Source organism: Rhinopithecus roxellana, chromosome 11 (genome assembly GCF_007565055.1).
Source record: "Rhinopithecus roxellana isolate Shanxi Qingling chromosome 11, ASM756505v1, whole genome shotgun sequence".
Taxonomy (NCBI): domain Eukaryota; kingdom Metazoa; phylum Chordata; class Mammalia; order Primates; family Cercopithecidae; genus Rhinopithecus; species Rhinopithecus roxellana.
The window spans coordinates 87,501,933-87,528,842 of record NC_044559.1 but is presented as its reverse complement, the minus strand read 5'-3'; the positions used below and the strand labels follow the sequence as shown (position 1 = coordinate 87,528,842).

Below are 26,910 nucleotides of genomic sequence, written 5' to 3'. Positions count from 1 at the left end.
ATTTCCAGGTCTTTCCTAGATTTTGATTCAAAAGATAGGAGACACCTCAGCTGATTTTGACCTTCCCAAGTGATTTTGTTGGGAATGAACAACTATACCAGATTTTTTATTTTTATTTTTTAAATCGTAAGATGGTCCAGTATGGTTTAAAATACATATGGAAACCCGTGCATTCCAAAAAGGATCTATTAATTACCTAACTTTTCTTTTCTTAATTGCTTAAAACAACATGAGCTGGGCCCTAGAAACAAGAGGTAGTTTTTTTTTTTTTTTTTAACTGGCAAATGCTATATTTGGCTTTTTAGCATTCTGGATTCCAATGTAAAATTCTAATTGCACAAGTACATTATTAACATTTAAACACACCCATGTGATCACACATACACAGTCCATTAATTTGGGGGAATTGAAAACATACCATCAAGTTAAAATGAATTTTAAGAAAAAACTGCATTCACAAATCTGAAAGGCATACAAAAATGAAATTGTAAGATAATGAATATAGGTGCCGGTGAAATTTCATGAAATATGCCTGCAAATGTGGATCCACTGATTTGTCCACACTTGTGATAGTTGGGTGGGAAGACATTCCCCAGTGAAAGCATCCGGTCTCTCTGACTCTTGTCTACTGAGAAGCATTTCTGGGTATAAAACCGTATTTGAACTATTACAATCGTGAAATAAGTGGTTCTGACCCAGGAGCCTAGTCTGTATTTGGCAATCTGAATATTGCAGTCAGTTCTTTTGTATTTGTTTTTTCACTGTCTGTGCTAAGGTCCATTTGGGTCTAGTGGGGAAAAAGTGCTAATATTTATTGTACACTTACCGTGTGCTGAGCACTGTTCTGTGCTCTTTACATGGAATAATTCAGTTATTCCCCTGAAAAGCTCTTTGGGGTAGGTACTGTTTTTGTCTTCCTCTTTTTAGGTGATGAAACTGAAGCACAGAGTTCAAGTAACTTGCCCACGTTGTATTGACAGTGAGTGTCAGCTCTAGGGTGTGGACCTTGGCAGTCTTCCTGCAGAGCTTGCGTTCTGAACTGCTACAGTATGCTGCCTGTTGCTGCTTTCTTGTATTTTAAATAAGAGAAATACAGAACAAGTGCTTTGAAATTCCTAGAAAGAAAGTTAAAGGGGGAAAACGAGGGAAAAAGAGAAGGATGCTGTTTGAAATGAACACTGCTATTGAGATATGCACTAAGATAGCTAAGCTCACTGCTTTTTTAAAAATAAAGTAGATTGGTACTCGTTCTTATACTATCACACTAATTTAATTTACTCCCTGATGTGGTCCTAAAACAGGCAACACAAATGAACATAATGAAGCATAGAAATAGATATTAGGGTAATATCAAGCCTTAATACATTTCACCAAAATCAGTGATTTTTAGTACAATGAGTAGTTTAAGTAAAACATTTTCTCCAGATACTGTTACTAGTGGTTTTTATTGCTTGTCACCACAGACTGGAGTTTTATGCACTATTGAATAAAATCACTTGGTGTAAGCATTTAGATATTATTCCCTGTCACACCTTGATCAAAAGAGCATTTTTTCCCTACTGTCTTAGTTCTTTGGACTTTTTGATTCATTCTGCAATGAAATTGGGTTTTAAGTGTCAATGTTAATACAATAAAATGGCAAAAATAACTTTGTAATATTTGTTGCCTGAGTTTATATCTAATTACAGTTTTAGAAGCTTAAATTACCTGTTATTATATGTGGAGTGACAGTAATTAACAAATATAGAACAACTTGGTTTTGGAATAGATTACACAATAAATATGAAGGCTGTTACCAAACCAACTGAGCTCTGCTAGATGAGCAACCTGTTTGTTTAGTACTCAACAGTGAGGCGTTCTCCCCAGTGTGTGCCATGATGGAGGTAAAGCTGGAGAATGGAGAAACAGAGCTTGTTTAAGGAAGAAGTTGGAGAACTAACATTTTAATCAAAAATAGTCACTGCTAGTCTACTTAACAAAGAATGTTTGGTATGTGGATGATGAAAGATAATGTATTTAGATCACAAATTATTAATAGAAGAATTAGAAGGAAGTCATACCAGAAATAAAGAAGATAAAAATTAATACCAAACTTCAGATTTTCAGCTACTTATCAAAATGTGTATATTTATAAAATATAAATGTAGTTTACTATGACTGTATAAAATGACTGTATATGATATGCAGAATAAAGTTGTGTTTGTTTTTAAAGAATATCATTGGCCGGGCACGGTGACTCACGCCTGTAATCCCAGCACTTTGGGAGGCTAAGGCAGGCAGATCACGAGATCAGGAGTTCGAGACCAGCCTGGCCAACATGGTGAAACCCCGTCTCTACTAAGAATACAAAAAATTAGCCGGGCGTGGTGGCACACGCTTGTAATCCCAGCTACTTGGAAGGCTGAGGCAGGAGAGTCACATGAACCCAGGAGATGGAGGTTGTGGTGAGCGGAGATTGTACCATTGCACTCCAGCCTGGGTGACAGAGCAAGGCTCCGTCTAAAAAAAAAAAAAAAAAAAAATATATATATATATATATATAATTTTGATTACAAAGACTTGAGAACTCTTTCTACCAATCCTAAAAATTTTGACTGGGTTAAATTTAAACTTAGATAAAATTTACTTTAAAAACAAAAATAAAATTTAGTCAATATAGCAATATAGTCAACTTATTAATTTTAACAAGTTAACTTTTATGTTTCCCAATGAAAGTTCATCTTATAGTTAACATGAATACTCCACCTAGCTGTTGAGAGGTTATAGGCACATAAACTCTAATTAGTAATACTTTCAAAGTTTAAGAGTAGATAAACAATGTATCTAGTTAAGGTCTCTCTCTTTCTAGGGATGACTGTCTTATGGTTTTCCCTTACTGTATTTCTTTTTTTTTTTTTTTTTTTAAGAGACGGAGTCTCGCTCTGTCACCCGGGCTGGAGTGCAGTGGCCGGATCTCAGCTCACTGCAAGCTCCGCCTCCTGGGTTCACGCCATTCTCCTGCCTCAGCCTCCCGAGTAGCTGGGACTACAGGCGGCCGCCACCTCGCCCGGCTAGTTTTTTGTATTTCTGTGAGATATAGGTACTTGCTATCAGCTTGGTGTTTTCTTAAAGCAGCCTTTAGGTGCCCTTAAGCTCTTGTTCTCTAAGGCAGGGTTTGTCAAACATTTTCTGTAAAGAGCCAGATATGAAGAATCTTTGGCTTTGTAGGTCATACAGTCTTTGTCACAACTGCTCGACTCTGCTGTTGCAGCATGAAAACAACCAGAGACAACACATTCATGGCCGAATGTGACAACGTTCCATTAAAACTTTACAAAAACACACAGTGGGCCAGATTTGGCCTATGCACCATAGTTTGCTGACCTAAAGGAATTCTGTGCATTCGCCCAGATTGTGGTCCTTCTTTTTTCTCCTTCACTTGGAGGATATTTAGGAGGCACGGTAAGGATGCATCCATGCCTGCAGGCATGTGTTCATCCTCCTGTTCATACCTTCATTCAGCACCATTTACTGAACTCTTCCCGCATGCCAACGTGCGTGTTCTGGACATTACAGGGAGCTCTTGGTAAGCAGCAGCAGTGTCGTCCTCAGAAGGGTGTGAAAGTTAAGCCTGTGCTGGCGCAGAGTCTTGAGGGGGAAAAGCTCTGTGGAGATTGGTATGCACACAGCAGATTCTTCACGAAAAGTTTTAGACATGGAGAAATCATGCCAGAACATCTATATAGGAAAGCTGGACCACATACTTACTCTGTCATCCATCTATGAGGTCTGAAGACTTTTTTATTTTTAATCAGTTTTGTTTCTTCTTGAGAATTGTTTTCTCAGCCTCCATCCCTTTTCTTCATATACTTCTGCATGGTCTAAGATCTTGTCTGTCTGAAGTTGAACCCACTGAATTAGTGCTAAACATCTCTCTGTTAGGCTGAGTGACTAAGTGAAAATATTAGTTTTACTATCTGTGAAATGAGAGATTTGGACTCTCTAAGATCTCTTTTGGCTGTTACTCTTTTTTGTTAGTTTTGTGGCAGTTGTAATCGTTCACCTAAGGACTCCTCATAGTAGAAAAAGAATGCCTTTGAAAATACCGAACTGGTGAATACTGCTGTATCATGCTCTTCAAGGTAGTATATTATTTGATCTCACGAGAAACTAAGGCAAGAATATAAACATAGTGTTGCCAAAACAGTACTACTGAGAAGGCTACTCAAAGTGCATAGCTTTGTTTGTGAATAGCATGTGGTTTTTATATTACTGACAGTTAATACAAGAATCTCAGAATATTTTATATTAGAGATAATATCACAAATATATCAGAAATGAATTTGATCTTTTAGTGTATATTTAAAAAATAATCTCTTGAAATTTTGACAGTGAAGCATTCTTCTTCCTTTTTTTTTTTTTTTTTTTTTTTTTTTTTTGAGATCGAATTTTGCTCTTCTTGCCCAGGCTGGAGTGCAGTGTGCGCGGTCTCAGCTCACTGCAACCTCCACCTTCTGGGTTCAAGCGATTCTCCTGTCTCGGTCTCCCAGGTAGCTGGGAATACAGGTACCTGCCACCATGCCTGTTTAATTTTTGTATTTTTAGCAGGGATGGTGTTTCACCATATTGGGCAGGTTGGTCTTGAACTTCTGACCTCAAGTGATCCGCCTGCCTCAGCCTCCCAAAGTGTTGGGATTACAGGTGTGAGCCACCACACCCAGCCAAGCCTTCTTTATTGTACTGAATAAAGTTTTCTCTTTAAATTCACAAGTCTATTGGAGGCAGTTTGTTCCTTATGCTATTTTTTTAAACAATCATTGGTTATAGACCGTAGTTTGAACCAAGAGTGGAGGTGGTGGTCTAAAGCAGAGGGTGGCAAGCTGTGGCCTGTGGACCAGATCCAGCTCACCACCTATTTTTGTAAAAGTTTTGTGGGAACAGGGCCACACTTGATTTACGTAGAGTCTGTGGTTGCTTTTGTACTATGACATCAGAGCTGAATAGTTGTGAAAAAGATGGTATGGCCCAGAAAGCCTCAAATACTTACTGTTTAAATATTTATCCTGCTAGAAGAAGTTTGCTCACTCCTAGTCTGGAGCATTGCTGTCCAGTGGACCTTTCTGCAGTGATGGAAATGTTCTATATCTGTACTGTTCAATATGGTAGCTTTTAGCTACGTGACATTCATGCACTTGAACTGTGCCTAGTGAGACTAACTCAGTGTTAAAGTAAATTAAATTTTAATGTTAGTTTTTTCTTTTATTAATAAATGTGTCTTGTGGCTACTGTATTTGACAGTTCAGCGCTGGATTTTGAAGATGGGGGTGCCCTGTGGTTCTAGAGTAGCTATTGTTTCATAATGAATTCAGCGAATGGAAACTTATGTACCTCTTGTGATGACAAATAAGTATTGTATATCTTATATACCTATAAGTGTATGAGCTTTTAAAAGTTTGTTTTGATTTCAACAATTTCATATAATACTGTTTTTCCTCTGCAGTGAGGAGGCGCTCCCAGATCATAATGCAGCTGTGGAACGGGTAAGTCCCGCTCTTGATTTATTTACAGTTACTGGTGAATTGCCTTTGTTAGAAGAATAGAATTGACCACGTTTGTGATTTTAAGTGCCATATTATATGGAAATGGTACAGTCATTGTTAGATTTTGGACCTCATTATGTCACTGTAAGATAGTAATAATGGTAAAATAATTTTAGGAGATTTTAGGAGATTCTGATAGGTGCTTGAAAGACTTCATTCTAGACTGGCAGGTCCCAATCTAGGTGTGCTTCAGAACAGAGAGGCTTTGAGGGCACAGCTGGCCAGGTCCCCCCTCAGTCTATGAAATCAGCCTCTCTGGGGAGGAGCCTCTCAGTAGGTAATTTTTAAAGGCTTCACAAGTGATTCTCATGTACCCTGTGGCAAATAAAGCACCATTCTAGACCAGCAGCTCTTTGAAACATGACTGTTCGATGAGATTGTAGTAAATTTCTTACAAGAACCAAAATCATTTTCTGTGGGTCAGTATTTTAGTATTTTAAGTACTTAGAGAAGTGTTACATAGTAAACTTGTCAACATTTTAAAATCTTTCCTTGTTATACATAGCAAGGAACTGGTTTCACACCCAGGCATGCCTTTGAAGTAGTGACAGAATGTTTTAAGGTTGCTTGAAATCTCCCTTCTTCTCCCCACTTTTTCTGTACCAAAAAATGAACTGTAGAATGAAAGTGGGGGTATTGACTGGGATTTTTATCAGTTCATATATGTTTGATAAGGACAAGGGGCTGAATTTCAGATAATGAAGGTGAAATTGGAATTGGAATTTGAAAAATATTTTAGAAAATCTTCCTGATATCAAACTTTTCTGAAAATCAAAACTGTAGCAAAACCTTAAGATGTAGATGAAATTGCCATTTTACGTATATAGAGAACCCTATAGGCAGACCTGCAGTTGAATTCTTTTGTGACTGCTTGGTTCTCTCTCAGTATCATGACCTAGAGGTTTCAGCAAATGAATATCTTTCTTTTAATATCTACATTATTGAATAGCAACTGTGTATCAAGCACTGGCCTAGTTCTGTATAGAATGCTAGGATTAAATAAGACATAGTTTCTGCCTTGGAGAAGCTCACATCCAGTGACTACAGGAAAATCCAGTATGACAACAGGTAGGAGATGACTGGTGGCTTGGTGGGGCCATAGTATATGTGAAATGCAGTGGTAGTGCAGGTGGAGGGGAAAGGCAGATTCTTTGTTGCTGAGGAATGACTGAGAAGGAAGTAATGACTAAGGGTGAGAACTTAGTAATGCTGCCCCTGTGAACTTTGTGGCAGTCCACCTTGAATAGGAACATAAGGATTTGTTCCCACCCTCTGACTGTGATCTCTCTTTTGGGCTGAATTAATGTAATGAATTCTTTATAAAACTAAATATATTGACATAAAGACTGCCAGAGATTGTCCCTTCAAGTGTTACAGTGTCTTTTATTTGAGAAATCAGGAAGAGTTGGAAGATATCTTTAACAAAAGATATCCACATTTGGCAAAATAAAAATCTGGCAATCCAGTATTGACTTCTCTCTCCAACACTCCCCTCCCCCTTTTGTGATTTCCTGGTCCAGAAAGTTTGAAAGTCTTCAGATCAGTGATTTAAATGATTCAATAAATGCGGCAGTAAAGAAAAGAAGAAATACCAGACACAGAAGGATGCAAGCTTGAGGAATATTGTTTTTCAAAATTTTTTATTAGTTTTTTAAGAGACGTGCCTATACAGTAAATGACCTCTTAATGCAGTTAGTCTTATAATTAATTGATTGTTTTCTCCAAAAAGTTTAATTTAATGAGAAATCACTAAAAAATGATCTATGCATACCTTAGTAATTTATTTTAAAATAAGATATAACTTTATATTCACTTATCAATCTTTTATTTGGGGGTGGGGACAGGATTCAGAGGCTGTTGATTGGGTTTCCCTAAGGCCTTTTGTATGGAAACTGCACTAATATGACATACTGCCTTTTACAATTTCAGTTTCTTTAAAGTGGAATGAGAACTTAGCCACATGCAAAACAGTCTAAGACTGGAAACCTCTTAGTTTATCAGGATTTCCCCCAAGTTCTTCAGGTTTGAGTTAAGTTCTTGTGTTCTATGGTGACTGCCTAGTCCTAGTAGCCAAGTTCTGCTATTTCCAGGAAATGAATTAAAAAAAAGTTTACATTTTAAAAATGGAATAAAATCTAGAAATGATAGTCTTGCTGCATTCAAGTGTATGCTCTTGAAGCATGCTCTTATTTCCATTGGGGAAGACTTGTACACTAGTACATAGTCGGGTAATCACAGCTTTCCTTCCAGCTTTGCCAATGTGTTATTTTACATAAGGCAGTTCTCTGTTTAAAATAAGAAGAGTAGTATACAGTCCTTCCTAAGAGGATTAGTATTGGTGTTTACTAAGTGCTTTGGTTTCCCCCAAACAGGCACTTAAGCACATAAACAAACATTATATTTACTCTGTAGAGAACAGTATTAATAATGGATTATATTGTTTCATTGAGCTTATTGATGATTTTAATAAGGAGGAACAGATACGTAAAACTATGTATTTTCATAGATTCAGCTATCCCTTCATGTAGTGCAATCTTTTGCATTGTGTATAGAATATTGGAACCTATTTATATCTTAAAAAAATCTTAATATAATGTAATATGAAATCTTATTCAAGATACGTGACTGACAGACTTTCCAATGTCAGGGTGTTCTGTAAAAACAGACACATTTCTTTTTGTGCTTCCTGTCTTCTTCTGACCTCTGCTGGTGAGGTCTAGGCATGCCTGACTCCCATCAACTTTGTCCTCACTCACGAGTCCTAACTGAAACAAAAAACAAACTGTAAGATAGGGAAAAACCAAACTGTTTTTCCTACTCTCATACTTGACACAGCACAGAATACTTCTGGTTACCAAGATATGTGTTGGTTTTTCCCCAAGTGTACATAAATGTATTTTCTACAATTTAACTCAATTCTGCCACTAACCAGAGTAGGTGCAGATCTCACAGGTTAAGAGCTCACTTCCGTAAGATTGCCTGTCACATCCGAAGCCAGTTGAAAGCCTCAGGTTATCACCTGTGAGGGGCTATAAATTAGAGGTTCCCACGACCTCCAAGAGGGAACTGGGGTAGAGATCATATAGTTCTTATTATATCGCAATACACACTAATGTTCAAATAGATCCATTAAAGCATCTGAAGACTTGAATCTGAGCAAATCCCAAGATTTCTTATTCTACAGAGAAGGCTATGTAATATCCATCCATGAATTGTGTATGTGCCTAGCCTTTACTATCTGAATTATTAGCCATGTTAATAGTGGGAAGGGCCTGGGACCAGATAGAAGACAAAGCCATGTAGATGATTCAACAAACAATTATTGAGTACTTACTGTTCAGCTGGTCCTGTACAGGGTTGAAAATGTAGTTTCGGATCACTGGAGGTTGAGAGGTAACAAAGAAGATATTGGTCCCAGTTTTAATCCTTCCACCCTCCTTGCCCCAGTAGGAGAGGCCAGTTCTGACTTAGAGGCAACATCAACTTAAGACAATAGGGTATGATATCATAAACTTTAAACAGAAGTTGAGCTCTTCCCTGGAATCAGCTCATGTGAAGAAAAGTATACAGCAGTGTAGCATGTTCTTAGCCAGAAGAGGTAATGGAGAGATAGCAGAGGGAGTAGAGTGGAGATGATGGCCTTTGCATTATTTTCCTTGGCTGTGTGTTAGCTCTGACATTCTGAGAGAAGTAGAACTTTCTTATGTCAGGATCTTCTATACAATTTTAAAAATTTCATTGGTGAGAAGCACATCCAGTGCGCAAAATTTAGTTTTGAACATCCTCTCCACTAAAGGGAATCCCAGATTCTTGAACTGATGGCTGATTCCAGGTTGAGATAGGGAGAGTATAAGGTGGGCCAAAAATCATTTTGTACCAGAACACTAAAAACTGATAAAAGACAGATAGGGCATATCAAAAGGACAAATTTGAAGGGGAGAAATTACCACTCAGACGGGAAGTAGTCTAACCCACCTCCCAGGGGACAGTTTGAGGTTCAAAAAGAATAATAATGATAATGGATTATAATACATGAAATCAAATAATTCTTTAGACTATAGCGATATTGAAAGGGGAGAAGCTAGAAAAGAAACTTTTTAATGTCCAAAGTTAATAATGTCATTTAATAATATAGAAGGAGTGATAGAAAAAAAACCCAAACACCATTTTACCACCATCACAGTCATAATTGATTCAGGTAGGGATCATCAATGGATGATGAGACCATTGGGTAGAGTTGTTAAGGAACACGACATGCACCCTGTCTCAAAGTATATCACATGGATTATTTATTAGCTACAAAAGGGAATTTCTCTATTAATGGAAAAATTGGGCAAATACCTTTACTGAATGATGAAACTGGAGCATCATCATTGAAAGTGGTACAGCTTGGCATCATGTGCATCTGATATGATGTGGTGGGAAAGACAACATAATTGGGTGATAATCCTGCTAAAATCCAGAGGAGCCAATCACACCACGCCAGATAGTGTGGCCTGGACTCTTCAAAACGTCAGTGTCATCGAAGACAAAGGCCAGGGCACTTTGGGGACATGGCAGCAAAGGCAATGCAGAATGCATGATTGGATTCCGAGTTGCCCACACCACAGAAAAAAACAGCTTACTGTAAAGGACAGTCTTGGGACAAGTGGGGAGTTTGGTGTATGGGCTCTTTATGAGGTAATAATCAGTTTTAAATTTCTTGGGTATAATGGTACTGGAATCATGTAGGGATAATGTGTTTTCGTTCTTAGGCAATACGTACTTGAAATATTTAGGGATGAACTTCATGTCGTGATTTTCTAATGATCAGTTACTCCTAAAAACCCAAACAGTATAAATGAAATCTAGCAAAAGGTTAATAATCTGTGAATCTCATGAAGCATTTATAAGTATGTGACATGCTATTCTCTCAACTTTTCTGTAGGTTTGAAATATTTCAAAATACAAATTGAGAGAAGTAAGATGTTTGTGTATGAAGCCAACAGAATTATTTAATATCAGTTTCACATAGGCTGTTAACATCAGCAGCTCTGCCTTTTGGCAACACTTTGAAAAGTGTTACCCACATGATGGAATAATTCCATTTCTACCGTTCTGCCACATACGGGATATTATTAACTTCTGGTTACTTCTGTATTACAGCGATCACATTGCTATCAGAAATAACATTCTGGCTTCAATCTGTCTGTTCATATTCATTCTACTTCCCACCCCTCCACCTTGAGACCACAGAATGTTATTAATTCCTTCATAGTGTTCAGTTTTTTTTTCTTATGTAAATTCTGTTTAATTTTTAAATGTTTAACTTTTCTTATATAACAACCACTGTATTAGGTGATAAAAACACGAACATACCCAGTCTCTATAGTCAAGGAGTTCATACATTGATAATACAGTTTGGGCATTTAGGCCAACTAGAACACAGATGTTAGGTGCTGTAACAATGATCAAAATAATTCTCATTTTATAGATGAGACAATTAAGGTGCAGAAGGATTAAGTAGTTTGCCCCCAAATGAAACAGCATGGGACAGAACTCAGATTTGAACCCAGGTCGTCTGGGTCTTGAATCCATGCCATGGAATGCTAAGGGAACAGTTGGTTTTGTTCCTTGGAACATGCTTGGAACATGGGGAGAACTGGGAATGTTTCCAGGCATTGGACATTTGACCTAGGTCTTGAGAGGATGCGTAGGATTTTACCAAATGATGGTGAGAAAATCACAGGGAGACAAATAGGAAACATTTGTCACAAAAGCTGAAAATGCATTGTGTATGGGAATGACAAATAGTTCAGGGTGGCCAGATCACAGAAGTAGCAGGAGATAGAACTAGAAGGTAAATTGGGGCTACATTCTGAAAGGCTACTCATATGTGCTATGCTAAGAAATTTGAACTTTACTTCTAGAAAATGGGTAGCCATTGAAGGGTTGTGGGACATGTGTGAAGGGTTGTGGTAGCGGTGTGGAAGCCGGAGTGAAGACAAGGATCCCAGCAGGGAGTTTCTGTTTTCATCTGGGAACTCTGATTACCTGAACGGGGCAGAGGACAGGATGGAAGCAGGAGACACAACATGGACCCAGCAGAGTGTGATTTGGGGGTGGGAAGTGAGAGAAAAGGAGGACTTATTGGGTAGTGATGGTGTTAGTTCATGTCAGGGACAGAAGCATACTAGCAGCATGTTTGGGAAAATAGTTTCAGTTACTGTCGACTTTAAAGTCTCTGTTGAACTTGAAGTGGAGTTTCTAATACGCTATTATATTCCAGTTTTGTCTTGTTGTGATTGAGTCTGTGGCAAGATGACATTTCTTAGCTTATTTTTCTGGGGCACTTAAGTTCACATTTGTCACATGTAAATATGTTTTCAGTTACTTCTTCAAAATAGTTGCTAGAATAGTTAGCTTCAACATCTTTGGTGAGAAAGTATATTTCATCTATGAATTATAGATTCATGGTTGGGGGAAAAAGACTGTCATGTGCATTCAAGTTTGGTATTGTTAAATGGACAACATTATGGAGTTAACACTTAAATTTGATTGAATACTGATACATAATTTTAGAATTCTGTAGCTTCCCAAGGGGTGTGTGTGTATATATATAATATATATTTTATGTATTATATATTATATCATATATTTCATATAAGATATATATAATTATATATAATATATAAGATACAATTATATATAATATATAGATATTATATGTAATATGTATTATATATTATATAATATATATATTATTTTATTTTATTTTATTTTTTTCCTGTAGGGGAAAGAAAGCATACTTAATGATCCTTAAATTTTTTTTTTGTATGTGTGTGTTTTGTTCTTGCAGTGTGGGAATGTATAGCATTTAAAGTAATCTGTATATATAATAATCATCAGAATGCAAAAGTGTGCCTTTAAAAAAATGACTACTTCCTAAAGTTATTCATTGGTAATTCATGGTCATAGAAATGAAGGATAGTAAGAGACCTACAAGATCTCAGCAGGGTTGTTCCTGGCAAAGTGTATGTTATTATACTCTTGGGTTGGCTTGAACTATTTGGTGTTTTCCTGTTGGTGGAAAAAAGGATTATGCTTTGAAGAAGTCAGGGGAGAAAGTGCAGAAGAACAAAAAATACCAAATGGCAATTTAGATCAATCTTAATTTTTCACAGCTTGGCCTTCTCTAAAGTCACATTTAGCAGAAACATTAATTAGATTTCAGTGCCCTACTGAGTTTTAAAATTAAACATATTTCTGGAACCATCTGCAACATTTTATCACTAATAATATAATGAGGAATATGCTTAGCCTTTTGAAAAATGTGAATTCTAAAATAATATCTTTTGCTCATGAGTGCTCATCTTTTGTGAGAAACCCATAAAAAATTGTAAAAAAGAGATAATTTAAGAGTTTTAAGAATATGCCTAAAATTGAAATTCTATAAAAATGTTCTCATTGGTGAGATACTTTTCCTAAATTCAGGATTTTCTTTGGAATTTTCTGCTGCTTTTAGGTCTAAAAATATTAGTGGTGAGGCATATATGCCATCTGCCAGCATAATGCCTGCCTGTTTGAGGCTGGATTGCAGACAGTCAGTAAGGAGCTGCTGCTTCCATCCAGGAATGATGATTGCCTGAACTAGGGCAGAGGACAGGATGGGAGCCAGAGATGTGGTGGCTCGGAGTGTATGTCCTGGAGCCAGGCTGTCTGGCTTTGAATCCGTCTTCTGCCACTTACTAGAGGGGTGACTTGGGACAAATCCCTTAAGCCCTTTGTGCCTCTGTTTCCTCATTGTACAATGGTGACGATCATACCTACCTCGTGGGGTGGCAGTGAGCGTGCATCCTTGAGCATAAAATGATTTCCTTTTCTGGGTAGACTTGTATTTCCATTGCTTTTTATTCATATACTTACTACACTCTTGGGCCCAGGTACTTAGGAAAAAATATTCCTTCTCTTGGAAGCCAAAGAAGTGAAGAGCGAGCATTTTCCATCTCACTTTCCCTGTTCCTCAGCCTTGCCCCTGAATTTCACTTGAGTGGGCACACAAGAGACCTCCCCCAAGTTTGGCAGCCTGGTGTCCTGATGCTTTTGTAAACCGTTTGGAGCTGCTGTCAGCCCCTGCTGTCTCAAAAATACACGCATTCTCATGGCCGCCTAGAACATTCTTTCGCACATTGCATTTGATTAAAAATCCTAATAATCTCTCTGTTCCTCATTTTGGGATCATTTTCTCTGGCATGCCTAGGTGGATTTGACTGCCCCTTCTGCGTGGCCCTTCCTGCCAGTACCAGTGCCTGCTACAATGCAGCGTGTTCCTTGTCCATTGTCCTTAGCACCTGGTCAAATTTCCTTAGGGCAGCAACTAGTACTTAGTATTTTTTTAATAGTTTTCCTTTAGCATAAGGCTCGTTACACATTAATCTTTCCATAAATAAATAAACAACCACTTTTGCTTTTAAAAAACTAACTCTCACTAAAAACATCAATATACTAGAGTTCAGTAAAATAAGATAGAGAATTAAATTTCAAAGTTGTATTTTTGTTCCTTTGTAAAATATTTCAAAACATTAAAAAAATTTTTTTTGTTTAAATTTGTAGAATACACAGTATTTTGGTTACTTTTAAAGTCTTGGAAAATTTAAATAATATCTTTATCTTTTTACCTAGATAGAGCATTTCCTATTAATCTTAACTTTAGCTATGGACTAGTATTGATACAGTTCTGAGATTATCCAACTTTTTAAAAGTTAGATAAGGTATCTGCTAATATAGCGTAACTTTTTAGTTCTTTTTTTAGCAGCATTTTCTTTGAAGTGTTTTATAATTTGTAAGTAAAGAAACGAACCACAACAATGAATTTCAATTTTATTTTAGCAAAAGCACCTGGAAATTGAAAGAACTACCAAATGGCTGAAAATGCTGAAAGGATGGGAAAAATACAAGAACACTGAAAAGGTAATTTAAAATAATGTTATTTCCATATGAAACTATATAAACTCAATGTGGATTTTCCTAGTAGAAGTTCTTCTTTAATTATAGGAGTATTACATTCATACTTGGTTTTGAAATTTTGGTTTAATTTAGCAGTATGCCTCAAATTAGGAGTTTTTATATTGTAAGTAACATAATACCCGATTCAAATTGGTTTCAACATTTGAGAGTGTGTATTGGATGGTTCAGAGGTGGGATGGGTTTCAGGAGTGATTTAATTCAGCTGCTTATTGAAGTTGCCTGTGCCATAATTTCTTCCATCTCTTCTCTGCCTTCTGCACTGTCAGCTCTATCTTGAGGTTGGCTTCCCTTTGAGGTCAGAATCATTGGAGCAGTTCCAGGCTTTATATCCACAGGTCATACTGCTCAGAAAGAGAGAGGGTTAGCCTCTGGAAGCATTCCCTCAAGTAGAAGCAATCTTCTTTTTCAAAAGCTTCTAGCGAACCTCCCTTTTAATCTTTCTGTCTTGCATTGAGTTTGTGCTAAGTTAATTAGAGAAAATTACTGACATATATTAATATCACCAGGCGTCTCATCAGAAAAGTCTTTAAACAGTGGGAAGATGTCAAGCTCCTGGTGGTGGAAGTTTTCCAAAGCTGTAAGTTTTATTTGAAAGGTCAGATATCATCAGTGGCAGTAAATACTCTTATCAGTTATCTTCCTTCAAGTGACAGGCTCATTTAAGATATTTTTGAGAAAATGCCTGCCAAATACCCAATGCTGAGTGACAGTTGCTTAGTTATTCTTTCAAGTAATAACAGTGTTTTGTGAAAATGTTCATGATTCAAACAATTTCATCGTAAGCGCTTTTTCTTGAGACAATCATTGCACTTGGTTGTGCAGCACAGAGCTCCGTATGCACCTCCCGTGTCATCACTCCTCGTTATGTTAATGAGACCTCTATCAAAGGTTGATATTTAATCAAGTTAACACTTTTTACTGCATCATCGAAGGCATTCTTAATTTAAACTGATTTTTTAAAACATGGAGTGGGGAATCACTGATTCTATAGTACAGCATTACTGCTGCCTTCATTTGTGCCAAGAGCTGGCAGTTTTTACCACCATAGCTTTTCTATGATCAGTGCAAAAGTTTCACCATAGCTTTTTTATGATCAGTGCGAAAGCCAGCACTGTAAAAAGAAATAGTTTTATTATGAAAATCGTTTTTATTTCATGGGCTGTATTTTAACACTGACATCTAAGCCTCAGTTTCCTCATCTGCAGAATGGAGATAATAGTGTCCCATTTCAAAGGGACAAAAAGATTTCATGATTTAATGCATGTAAAGCACTTAGCATTGTACCTTACATAGAATAAGCATTCAGTAAATGTTAACTACCCCTATTAATTTCTCAAAGGAAGGGCTGAACAATAAAAACATTTTAAAGGAAAAAAAGAAATCTTACTTAGTCCTGCCAGCAAAACACAACTGAGTTAACTGTTGGGATTTTTGTCCATTTCCTCACACTTTTTTCAATGTAATCCTTTCTTTTCCCTTTTTGTATAGGTACAAATTATCTTATGTCAACATTTGCCAATAAGAATTCCAAGGAGCATGAGTTTCTTGGGTTCTGCTAGTTCAACAGAAGCAGTAGTATAGCCTGATGGTGAAGAGGCAAATTCTGGAGGCAGACTATCACGGGTCAAACCCCAGCTCTGCTACTTCCTAGCCACGTGACATTGGGAAAGGCATTTAACTTTTTTCTGCTCTACTACCTACCCCATTAGGCTTGTTGTGAGGATTAAATAAATTAGTTTATGTAGAGCATAGAATAGTGCTAGGCACTTAGTATGCAGTCAGTATGTGTTGCTTATTATTAAATGAGGAAAGGGCTCTCTGGTTAAATAAAGTTGGGAAAACCTGAGCTAAACAAAATTAAGCGACATTTCTTTCTTTACTGTAGGATTATTTGGTCTTTAATATGAGGTATGAATTTTTAAGAGGGATCTTAAATCACATGAAACTTAACCATGGGAATCTTTTTGACATGGGTATCTTACAGAGCTAATGAACCTTTTCTTTTTGAGCATACTAAATATCCTTAGTCAGGCTCTTATTACTTTATTTTCGTCAGGAGTGAGTTCATTTGGGGTTGTTGATTTTATTAACTGGCTGTTATTAGCATAAGGTTTGAACTCAGGATGTTTCTAAGGACTGGGTTCAAAGTAGAATATTAGTTACAACATCTGTTCTCTTGTTTAATATTTTGCAGTCTCACATTGGCCTACATTTGACAACTACTTTACATCTTTGTGGAAAGATTGCTCAAGTGGTAATTACAGGGTAGATTTCAATGCATTGCACCTATCCTTTAATCTCACATTCATTCTAATAAAATATTTGTAGAATTATATGGCTTTATGTTCTTCTCTGGTATACATATGCCTATGAAAGTATGTAAGCCTCTCTAAAAATGAGCAATTCTACTGGGCTGTTATTCTGACAGCAGCTCTGGCTAATGCAGTTCCCATTAAGAGAGATTTTAGCAGTGCCATTTCTTTGAAGTATAATTTTGAAGCACTCTCCCATAACTATAATGCTAGAATCATTTGATGATATATATGGCCCAATTTGGTGTGAAACAGAATGAACCTTCTAAAAGAATTACTGCTTTCAATTCACACCTAGTTTTAAATTGCATTCAAGTAAAAAAACTAGCATTTTTTTCCTTGTCTTTCAAGGAGAAGTGTGTTTTCTCTCCACAGATTACTTACTTATATAGTAGTAATACAGAGAAATTCTAAAAACATTTGAAATAAAAATATAGCTCTGGTAGGGAATATTTGGATTTTTAGAACCCAAGCTTTAATGAAAAAAAAAAAAAATTCCATTAAGGTTGTTTATGTTGCCCCTGTTCTCACAGTGACTGCCTCCCTATGTACAGTAGTATTGTATTGTTAATTTTTTGTTTGTTTGTTTGTTTGTTTTTGAGAGACAGGGTCTCTGTTGCCCAGGCTGGGGTGCAGTTGCGCAATTACAGTTCTCTGCAGCCTGCAGCTCCTGGGCGTAAGTGATTGTCCTACCTCAGCCTCCCAAGTAGCTGGGACCATAGGCAAGCACCACCATGCCTGCTAATTGGAAAAAAAAAAAGTTTTTTATTTGTTTGTTTGTTTTGTGGAGACAGAGTCTTGCTATGTTGCTCAAGCCGGTCTCAAATTCCTGGCGTCAAATGATTATCCTGCCTCAGCCTCCAAAAGCATTGGAATTACAGGCAGGAGCCACTGTGCCCAGCCTGTATTTTAAAAATACAGTCTATGAAGTGAAGTTATCTCTGTTAAGTGGAGACCATTATGATTTAACTGGTCATGATATACTTGAAATGGAGGCATATTGCTTAGAAATAAATTTCTTAAGGTTACACAGCTTGTTAGCAACAAGCAAAAGAATGTCCAGGCTTAGAACTTATTTAACTGTACCATCTTTTGTGCCAGATTTCCCTTTTGGTGTCTGTCAGGGAAGTAGAATGTAGTTAACACAGTAGGGCCTTGTGGATGGTTTAAAACTTTTTTAGATGCAGATTTGGGAGACTTGTTGCTGTTTGAAGGCAGAAACAAAGGAGCCAGTGGAGCAGGGATGATTAGAGAAAATGGAGAGGCAGTAAAAGGCATAAGCAGCTCGAGTGAGCCTCTGTTTCATGGCGCACACTCGCACAAAACTCAGCCAGACTTGCTGGGCTGAAAAGTTTACTCACTGGCAGTCATAATGATGTGGATTGCACGCTTGTCACTGAATCACCAAGGTTTAGAAAAAGGTACTGAAAACATTAGTCATTTGTTGGAATTTTTTTTTAAGTTGATAGATTTTTAAATGTTTCTGGGAGACTACTGTAGACTTTTTAAAGATTTTATGTATCATATCTATGAAATAAATTTGTAGAAGAATCTTAAAAGTAATACTTTTCAAATTGGAATACTGAAATGTTGTTACAATTCAATATGTAGAAGTTCTTTATCATGGTTGTTAAGAGTATGGATTCTGAAGTCAGACTCAGACTGAATTTGAGTCCTTGTGATGCAGTTTCTTTTGAGCTAGTTACCTAACCTTTCTATGTCTTAATTTTTTCATTTGTGAAATGGATATGTAAATAATAGTACCTACCTCTTTAGGGATGCAGTAATATTACAATGAATAAATTAATTTAGAAACACATAGCATAGTGTCAGCTCATAATAAATAAAGTGTTCTTTAACTATTGTTATTATTACTGTTGGACTCATCATTATCCACATCCCTGCTCCCACCCCCACTTTTCCCTTCCTGGCACATTCTTATTCAGTTTTGAGTTTATTGTCATTTTCTCTAAAGGAAATCCTTTCCACCTCTCACAGGATTAGTTCCTCCTTTCTTCTGTTATCTCTACGATAGGCTCAGGATGACAGTGCCTGTGTTGGACCCATAAGAAGTGATCATCACAGCAGATTCATGGCGCTCACCCCAGCAACTTTGTCCCTAACCTTTTTCTAGTTCTCTCTTTGAATTGTATGTATCCTTTTGTAGAAGGGCTAGCCACTCCCTGATAGCTTCTCTCGCAGATCCAGACAGTGTGATGCCCACCATTCTTCTTTGAACACTCAGGCTCACTGGGGAGTCTGTCTCTACCACCACCTCCTCCGTCAGCACTATTAGCAGTTCATGCATGTGACTGTATTTTATGATAAAAGATTCTCTGTTTAAGTTAAATTATCAGCTTATGTATTTCTCTTCCCACTACACTGTGAGCTCCACAGATCTTTTTCATGTTTGTAGCCACAGGACCTCGTAAGCGTTGGCCGCAAAGCAGGCATTCATTATAAGTATCATTTTAGAATGAATGAATGAATGACGTTCGTTTATGAGTTGAGGACAACCAGCTATCACTTTTTACTGATAAATTCTGCCACTTTAATAAAGCAGTAATTTTTAGAAGACAGTGTGATTTGGCAGAAAGTCCCCGAATTTGTAATAAGATGGAACTTTTTGACCTAGGGCAGATACTTTTTTTCTCTATCTTGTTTTACTTCCATTGTAAGTGGAACCTGTGCACTGAACCTACATTATGGGGCTGATGTGGAGAAGATGAAATGCCGCTCTGTAGTTGAAGGATTATCAACAACTGTAAACTGGACTACTGTTCTGAGGAATAAGCAGATTTCATCCAAACTGTTGTGCTTCTATGATAGTTGAAAATTTGTGAAGAAAGATGTGTAGCTGTAATAAGTTAGTAATAGTACAAGTATTTGAAAAACAATCAGCATAATTAGAAAATTTTTATTTTAGGGTCTTATAATTTCTTTTTCTGCTATATGTGATTTTGTGTACATATTTTGTTTTGTCACCTCCTACTGCTTGGATTCCAAAGACATCCTTTTTATATTCCTTTTAAGTTTTTGGTGTAATTATATTATCATTATTTTAGTGCTTTCTGCTCTTGGGCTTTCTTAACACTTTCCTGTTCACTATTCCATGTATTTCAGTAAGTCCAGTGGGGCAAAACCATGTACCATGTACACAGGGAGATGATCTTTGTTCCATGTGCGGTGGACACAGGGAGATGGTCTTTGTTCCATGTGCCATGGACATTGGGAGATGGTCCTTGTTTTTTTATGAACTGTAAAATCAGTCATCTTTTATAACATCTTATGCTTATTACTTTTGGGCAAGTTATTTAACCTCTTTGTGATTCACTTTCTCCATCGGTAAAATTGAGTTGTTGGTATAATTAAAGTTATAGAATTGTTGGTATAATTAAATGAGGTAAATATCCATATATAGCTTAAAGGGAAGGGATAAAATAAAAGTTTAACTAGTTAAATAGTTTCTTATTTAAATGGTTGTTAAATAGTTTCTAATAGTTGTTAAATAGTTTCTTAAAATAGTTTCTTGTGCATGGGAAATGCCCAGTAAAAGTTTGGGTTAATTGTTGCCATGGGTGATAATAATGACACTGTATCAGTGTTTTTTTCTTAGCCTTTCCCATATGTGCTTGATTTTTAATTTTAGCTCTGTACTAGTATAGGGGCCATTAATTTTTTATTTCTACCCCCAAATTTCCTACTTTTTAGTGTAATCACATCTATTTGATGGAGTTTTTTTCCTAAATCTAGATTTAACTTTAGGATAAATGGTGGACAGTAACTTAGGTGCAATTATTGAGTACAGAATTGAGCAATAGCAACAGAATAATGTCTGAAGGCTTTTCAAGTAATATAGCTTAAGAAGTGTCAGAGCTCTTATGTTACTCATTAAAAATGTCATTTTACTTGTTCGGTCATATTACGCTTTCCTATTAAATTTTACTTTTAGCATTTGCAGTGATTTCTACACTTTCTGATACTCAAATCAGTTGCCTGTGGTATAACATCTTTACTCTAGAAATTTAGAAGATAATTTGAAGTGACTTTTTGTGGATGATGTTACTTTAAAATCACAGTTTACTATAATTGTGAAGTGGTATAGATCATAAACTTCCTTTGGGAAAACAAGTCTTAAATTCACTTGTTTTTAACCACACTCAGTTTGCAATTAATGGTTGTAAATGTCGAGCACGTGGCAAATGTTTCGAGTCTAGTTTTATCATCAGCATGAAGCCTTCCTGTACATACTCCTCCAGTTAAAGTGATCGCCTGGGATTAAAATTTATATGACTGTAGTCACTATCAGCTGAAATTTCAAATTTGAAGCATACTGTATTTATAACAAAAGAACAAAACAAATTTTATAAGTCCTTATTTGAATCAACTTTACAGTATTCACTGTTTTTTAATAAAAGTTGTTCGACTTTGTCACTCACCTTCAACCACGTGATTGAAGTTTCTTAAAGCTGCCTAATGACTTAGTCACTAAAGCTTTAGTTTAAAAAAATCTAAGTAGTGTAATAGAAGTTAAAGCCTTGTGTACTGGTTATTGTAGCTCTTCAATATTTCAGTTATTAGAACTGGCATCTTATTTTCTGAGCCATAACATTCAACTATGTTATGGTGATAATAAGAGTACCAATTCTTACCTGAAGGGCTTCTGCTGTAATTTATTTAATTACTTCCCTGTTTGGACATCTATTTTTAAGTTTCAAAGTGTTATGCATAACATTGTGATGACCGTAATAGGTTTTATGTTATTCTGAGTAATTAGACTTGAGGAAAAAATTAATTACAAGAAGATGGAGAGGTATATTGAACTTAAGATTCTTAGGGCAATAGCAGTACACTTTCAAGGATGGAGGGAGTTGATGATACTGTTGTTTTATGCCTAATTTCATTCAAAAGTGATGTCTTTATGGAGATTTATCATTTTTGTCTTATCAGATAGCATCAGTGTCATTTAAGAAAAAGAAAAAGGTTTTCCTGAAGAAATAGCAAGAACTGAAAAGAGGAGAGAAAAGAAGGAGAAAGGGCAGCCGGTGGTAGGGGGGGAGGTGTGTGTGTGTGTGGCGGGGGTGGGGTGGGGGATGAGAGTGTCTGAGAGAGAGAGAGAACACTGAAGATTGCCGATAGGATTAACTGAGGTTTCAGATAGATGAGGAGAAGCTTGGTATCTTCTAGAGAGACCAGTGAGAAGGTGGTAGGAAAGAGATTAGGACTTAGCACTCTACATTCCATGAAGACATTTTGGGGACAAGGCAACCCTTTTGCTGTTTGGAGCATCTTTTAGGTGTGTGGGATAAAAGGAAGAAAGTGTGTAAGAAGTTAATTATACCATCAGGGAATGTGTAAATCAGATGTTCACACCTTTAAAAAGAGCAGTGACTACTTTCGTGCCACTTAAGGGACACTTCCGTAATGGCCTGAACATGCTCATGCATTGGGCATTCTTAACAATTTCTTGTTATACTCTCTCCTTCTTTGTCTGTGTCTCCTGTTAGAATCTTAAAAATAGAGATGACAGTATCTCAGTGTGCCATGTTGAAATGTATTAATTAATTGCCATAAATGCTTTGGAAATACAATGTTAACAAATATTAGCAAGATTGACTATAGAGACTAGTCTAAGTTTTTGTCAGTTTGTAACCTTCAATTTATTTTTCTTTTAATAAGTTTCATAGGCGAATTTACAAAGGAATACCACTCCAGCTCAGAGGTGAAGTCTGGGCCCTCCTTCTTGAGATCCCTAAAATGAAAGAAGAAACGAGGGACCTGTATAGTGTGAGTAGCTAAAGCTAACTTGTTATTTTGAAATTAAAAAGTAAAATCCATTTCTTTTAGCATTCAAGGTGACATGAGATATTCATATGATCACTTAAAATTATATTAAAATTAAATTGCATTGGAGGTTTTGGAGGTCTGTTTGTTTTCTGGATTGCAGAATACTTCTTAAATTTTAAATAGATACTTCAGTAAAAATGTTATTGTTTGTATCAGTAAGTATCAAGTGCTTTTCAAATACATAAATCAATTAAAGTAATTAAATGATCAATGTTGGGACATGATTGCATGGAAAATGGACTAACACCTGATTATAGCTGCTTGTTTGCCACATGGTGTTAATGAAGTGATTTGCGGCATCACTTTGAGAGTTTGTGGGAAACAGCAGCAGAGTTCAGTTTAACCAACACCTGCTGTGTACGATTCTTTTCTTCTAGCATGAAAAAAAGATGACTTTGCCCCAAGATTATTAGGGTATCTCTAGGTTGTTAAACTTTTGAGTGAGTAATAATTTTTTTCTTAAATTAGGTAATGCATTAAATGTTATCTCCTTGTCATCTTGCAGCTATACCCTTTCTGAACCTAAATTTTCTGTTAACCTTTGAAAGGAGTAAAAGATTTACATCTAAGAATCTTAGACTCATAGATTTTGAAATATGTTTCTTAGGAAATATGTACAAAAAAATTAATATGGAATAAATGGGAAAAAATTAAAATTGCTATCTTTTTGGGAAGGTCAACACTTTGTTTTTTCTTCAACTTTTATTTTAAGTTCAGGGGTACACCTGTGCGAGACTTGCAGATTTGTTACATGGGTAAATGTGTGCCATGGTGGTTTGCTGTGTAGATCATCCCATCACCTAGGTATTCAGCCTTAGCACCCATTGGCTATTCTTCCTGATGCTCTTCCCTCCCACCACCACCCCTTGCTGACATGCCCCACTGTGTTTTGTTCCTCCTCATGTGCCCGTGTAGTCTCATCATTCAGCTCCCATTTATAAGCGAGAACATGCAGTATCTGGTTTTCTGTTCTTGTGTTGGTTTGCTGAGGATAATGGCTTCCAAGTCCATCCATGTCCTGGCAAAGGACATGATCTTGTTCCTTTTTATGGCTGCGTAGTATTCCGTGATGTCTATGTACCACATTTTCTTTATTCAGTCTATCTGTCTATCATTGATGGGCATTTAGGTTGATTCCATGTCTTTGCTATTGTAAATAGTGAATGTGTGCATGCATGTATCTTTATAACAGAATGATTTATATTCCTGTGGGTATGTATCCAGTAATGAGATTGCTGAGTCAAATGGTATTTCTGCCTCTAGGTCTTTGAGGAATCGTCACACTGTCTCCACAATGGGTGAACTAATTTATGCTCCCACCAACAGCGTTAAAGCATTCCTTTTTTTTCTGCAACCTTGCCAGTATCTGTTGTTTTTTGACTTTTGAATAATCGCCATCAAAGATGGTATCTTGTGGTTTTGATTTGCATTTCTCTAATCAGTGTTGTTGAGTTTTGTTTCATATGTTTGTTGGCCTCATGTATGTCTTCCTTTGAGAAGCATCTGTTCATGTCCTTTGCCCTCTTTTTTAATGGTATTTTTTTTTTCTTGTAAATTTGTTTAAGTTCCCTGTAGACTTTGGATATTAGACTTGTCAGATGGATAGATTGCAAAAATTGTCTCCCATTCTGTAGGCTCTCTGTTCACTCTAATGATAGTTTCTTTTGCTGTGCAGAAGTGCTTTAGTTTAATTAGATCCCATTTGACAATTTTTGCTTTTGTTGCAATTGCTTTTGGTGTTTTCGTCATGAAAACTTTGCCTGTGCCTATGTCCTGAAAGGTATTGCCTAGATTTTCTTCTAGAATTTTTATAGTTTTGGGTTTTATATTTAAGTCTTTAATCCATCTTGAGTTAATTTTTATATAGTTTTCATATAAAAATGTATATAGTATAAGGAAGGGGATCCAGTTTCAGTTTTCTGCACATGGCTAGCCAATTAATCCCAGCACCATTTGTTAAATAGGGAGTCCTTTCCCCATTGCTCGTTTTTGTCAAGTTTGTCAAAGATCAGATGGTTGTAGGTGTGTGGTCTTATATTTGAGTTCTCTGTTCTGTTCCATTGGTCTGTGTGTCTGTTCTTATACCAGTACCATGCTGTTTTGGTTATTGTAGCCTTGTAGTAAAGTTTGAAGTCGGGTAGTGTGATGCCTCCAGCTTTGTTCTTTTTCCTTAGGATTGTCTTGACTTTTCGGGCTTTTTTGTTATTGTTCCATATGAATTAAAATATATATCTTTTAATTCTATTAAGAATATCAGTGGTAGTTTAATAGGAATAGCATTGAATCTATAAATTACTCAGGCAGTATGGCCATTTTCACGATATTGACTCTTCTTATCCATGAGCATGGAATGTTTCTCCTTTTGTTTGTTCCTCTCTGATTTCTTTGAGCAGTGGTTTGTAGTTCTCCTTGAAGAGGTCCTTAACTTGCTTGTTAACTTATTCCTAGGTATTTTACTCTTTTTGTAGCAATTGTGAATGGGAATTCATTCATGATTTGGCTCTCTGCTTGCCTGTTGTTGGGATATAGGAGTGCTAGTGGTTTTTGCGCACTGATTTTTATATCCTGAGACTTTGCTGAAGTTGCTTATCATCTAAAGAAGCTTTTGGGGGATCTCAAGTTAACAACTTAACATCTCAACTAAAAGAACTAGAGAATCAAGAGCAAACAAACCCCAAAGCTAGCAGAAGACAAGAAATAACCAAGATCAGAGCTGAACCGAACAAGACAGAGACATGTAAAACTCTTCAAAAAATCAATGAATCCAGGAGCTGGTTTGTTGAAAAAATTAATAAAATAGACCACTAGCTAGACTAATAAAGAAGAAAAGAGAGAAGAATCAAATACAATCAGAAATGATAAGGAAGATATCACCACTGACCCCACAGAAATACAACCAACCACCAGAGAATGTTAGAAACACCTCTGTGCACATAAACTAGAAGATCTAGAAGAAATGGATATATCCTTGGACACATACATCCTCCCAAGACTGAACCAGGAAGAAATTGAATCTCTGAATAGGCAAATAATGAGTTCTGAAATTGAGATAGTAATAACTAGCCTACGAACCAATAAAAGCCCAGGACCAGATGGATGCACAGCTGAATTCTACCAGAGGTACAAAGAAGAGCTGGTACCATTTCTACTAAAACTATTCTAAAAAATTAAAAAGGAGGGATTCCTCCTTGACTTATTCTATGAGGCCAGCATCATCCAATACCAAAACCTGGCATCGATACAACCAACAAAGAAAACTTCAGGCCAATATCCTTGATCAATGCAAAAACTCTCAATGAAGTACTGGCAAACTGAATCCAGCAGCACATGCAAAAGCTTAGTTACCACAGTCCAGTTGGCTTCATCCTCGGGATGCAAGATTGGTTCAACATACATACATGGATCAATAAATGTGATTCATCACATAAACAGAACTAAAGACAAAAATCACTTGATTATCTCAATAGATGCAGAAAAGGCCTTTGGTAAAATTCAGCATCCCTTCATGTTAAAAACTCTCAATAAACTCGGCACTAAAGGAACATACCTCAAAATATATGACAAACCTACAGCCGATATCATACTGAATGGGCAAAAGCTGGAAGCATTCCCCTTGAAAACTGGCACAAGACAAGGATGTTCTGGAACATCCTCTGAAAGTTCTGACCAGGGCAATCAGGCAAGAGAAAGAAATCAAGGATATTCAAGTAGGAAGAGAGGAAGTTAAATTACTTTTGTTTGCAGATAACATGATCCTATATCCAGAAATAAAAATTATTTATGGTTTAAACCTAAAGCCTATTCTAAAAGGTACTTTGGTGCTCTTTTGATTGTTTTTTCATATATATATATATAATTGTGTGTGTGTGTGTGTGTATGTGTATGTGTATGCATTCAGGTAAAATTTCATCCAGATGACAAGGAAACCTACTGGATAATTTAAAGAGTTAATTCATTTTAAATGTAGCCATTCAGACCCTACACAGAGTTTATATTTCAGGATTTTAGCGTTCCAAATTATTTTAGACTGTTGATTAGCTATTTGCTCTTAGTGTCATAGTTTTACAGTGTTCAAAATGATGTCTGAGAGAACATAATATGAAATATAACCCCAGCACCTACTACAGTGTGCCTAGCATATGGTAGGTGCTCTGTTAGTATTTGTT

The 26,910-nt window shown here is 36.5% G+C and overlaps 1 protein-coding gene across 1 annotated transcript in view; it reads left to right on the top strand.

Moving 5' to 3' along the window:
* USP6NL (USP6 N-terminal like) overlaps positions 1-26,910 on the top strand; it is a 159,116-nt gene that overhangs the window by 85,249 nt on the left and 46,957 nt on the right. Inside the window, exons 5-7 of the mRNA XM_030941165.1 lie at positions 5,480-5,519; positions 14,448-14,528; positions 22,577-22,684. Of these exons, the coding sequence (XP_030797025.1) occupies positions 5,480-5,519; positions 14,448-14,528; positions 22,577-22,684 (229 nt within the window). The remainder of the gene's footprint in view (positions 1-5,479; positions 5,520-14,447; positions 14,529-22,576; positions 22,685-26,910) is intronic.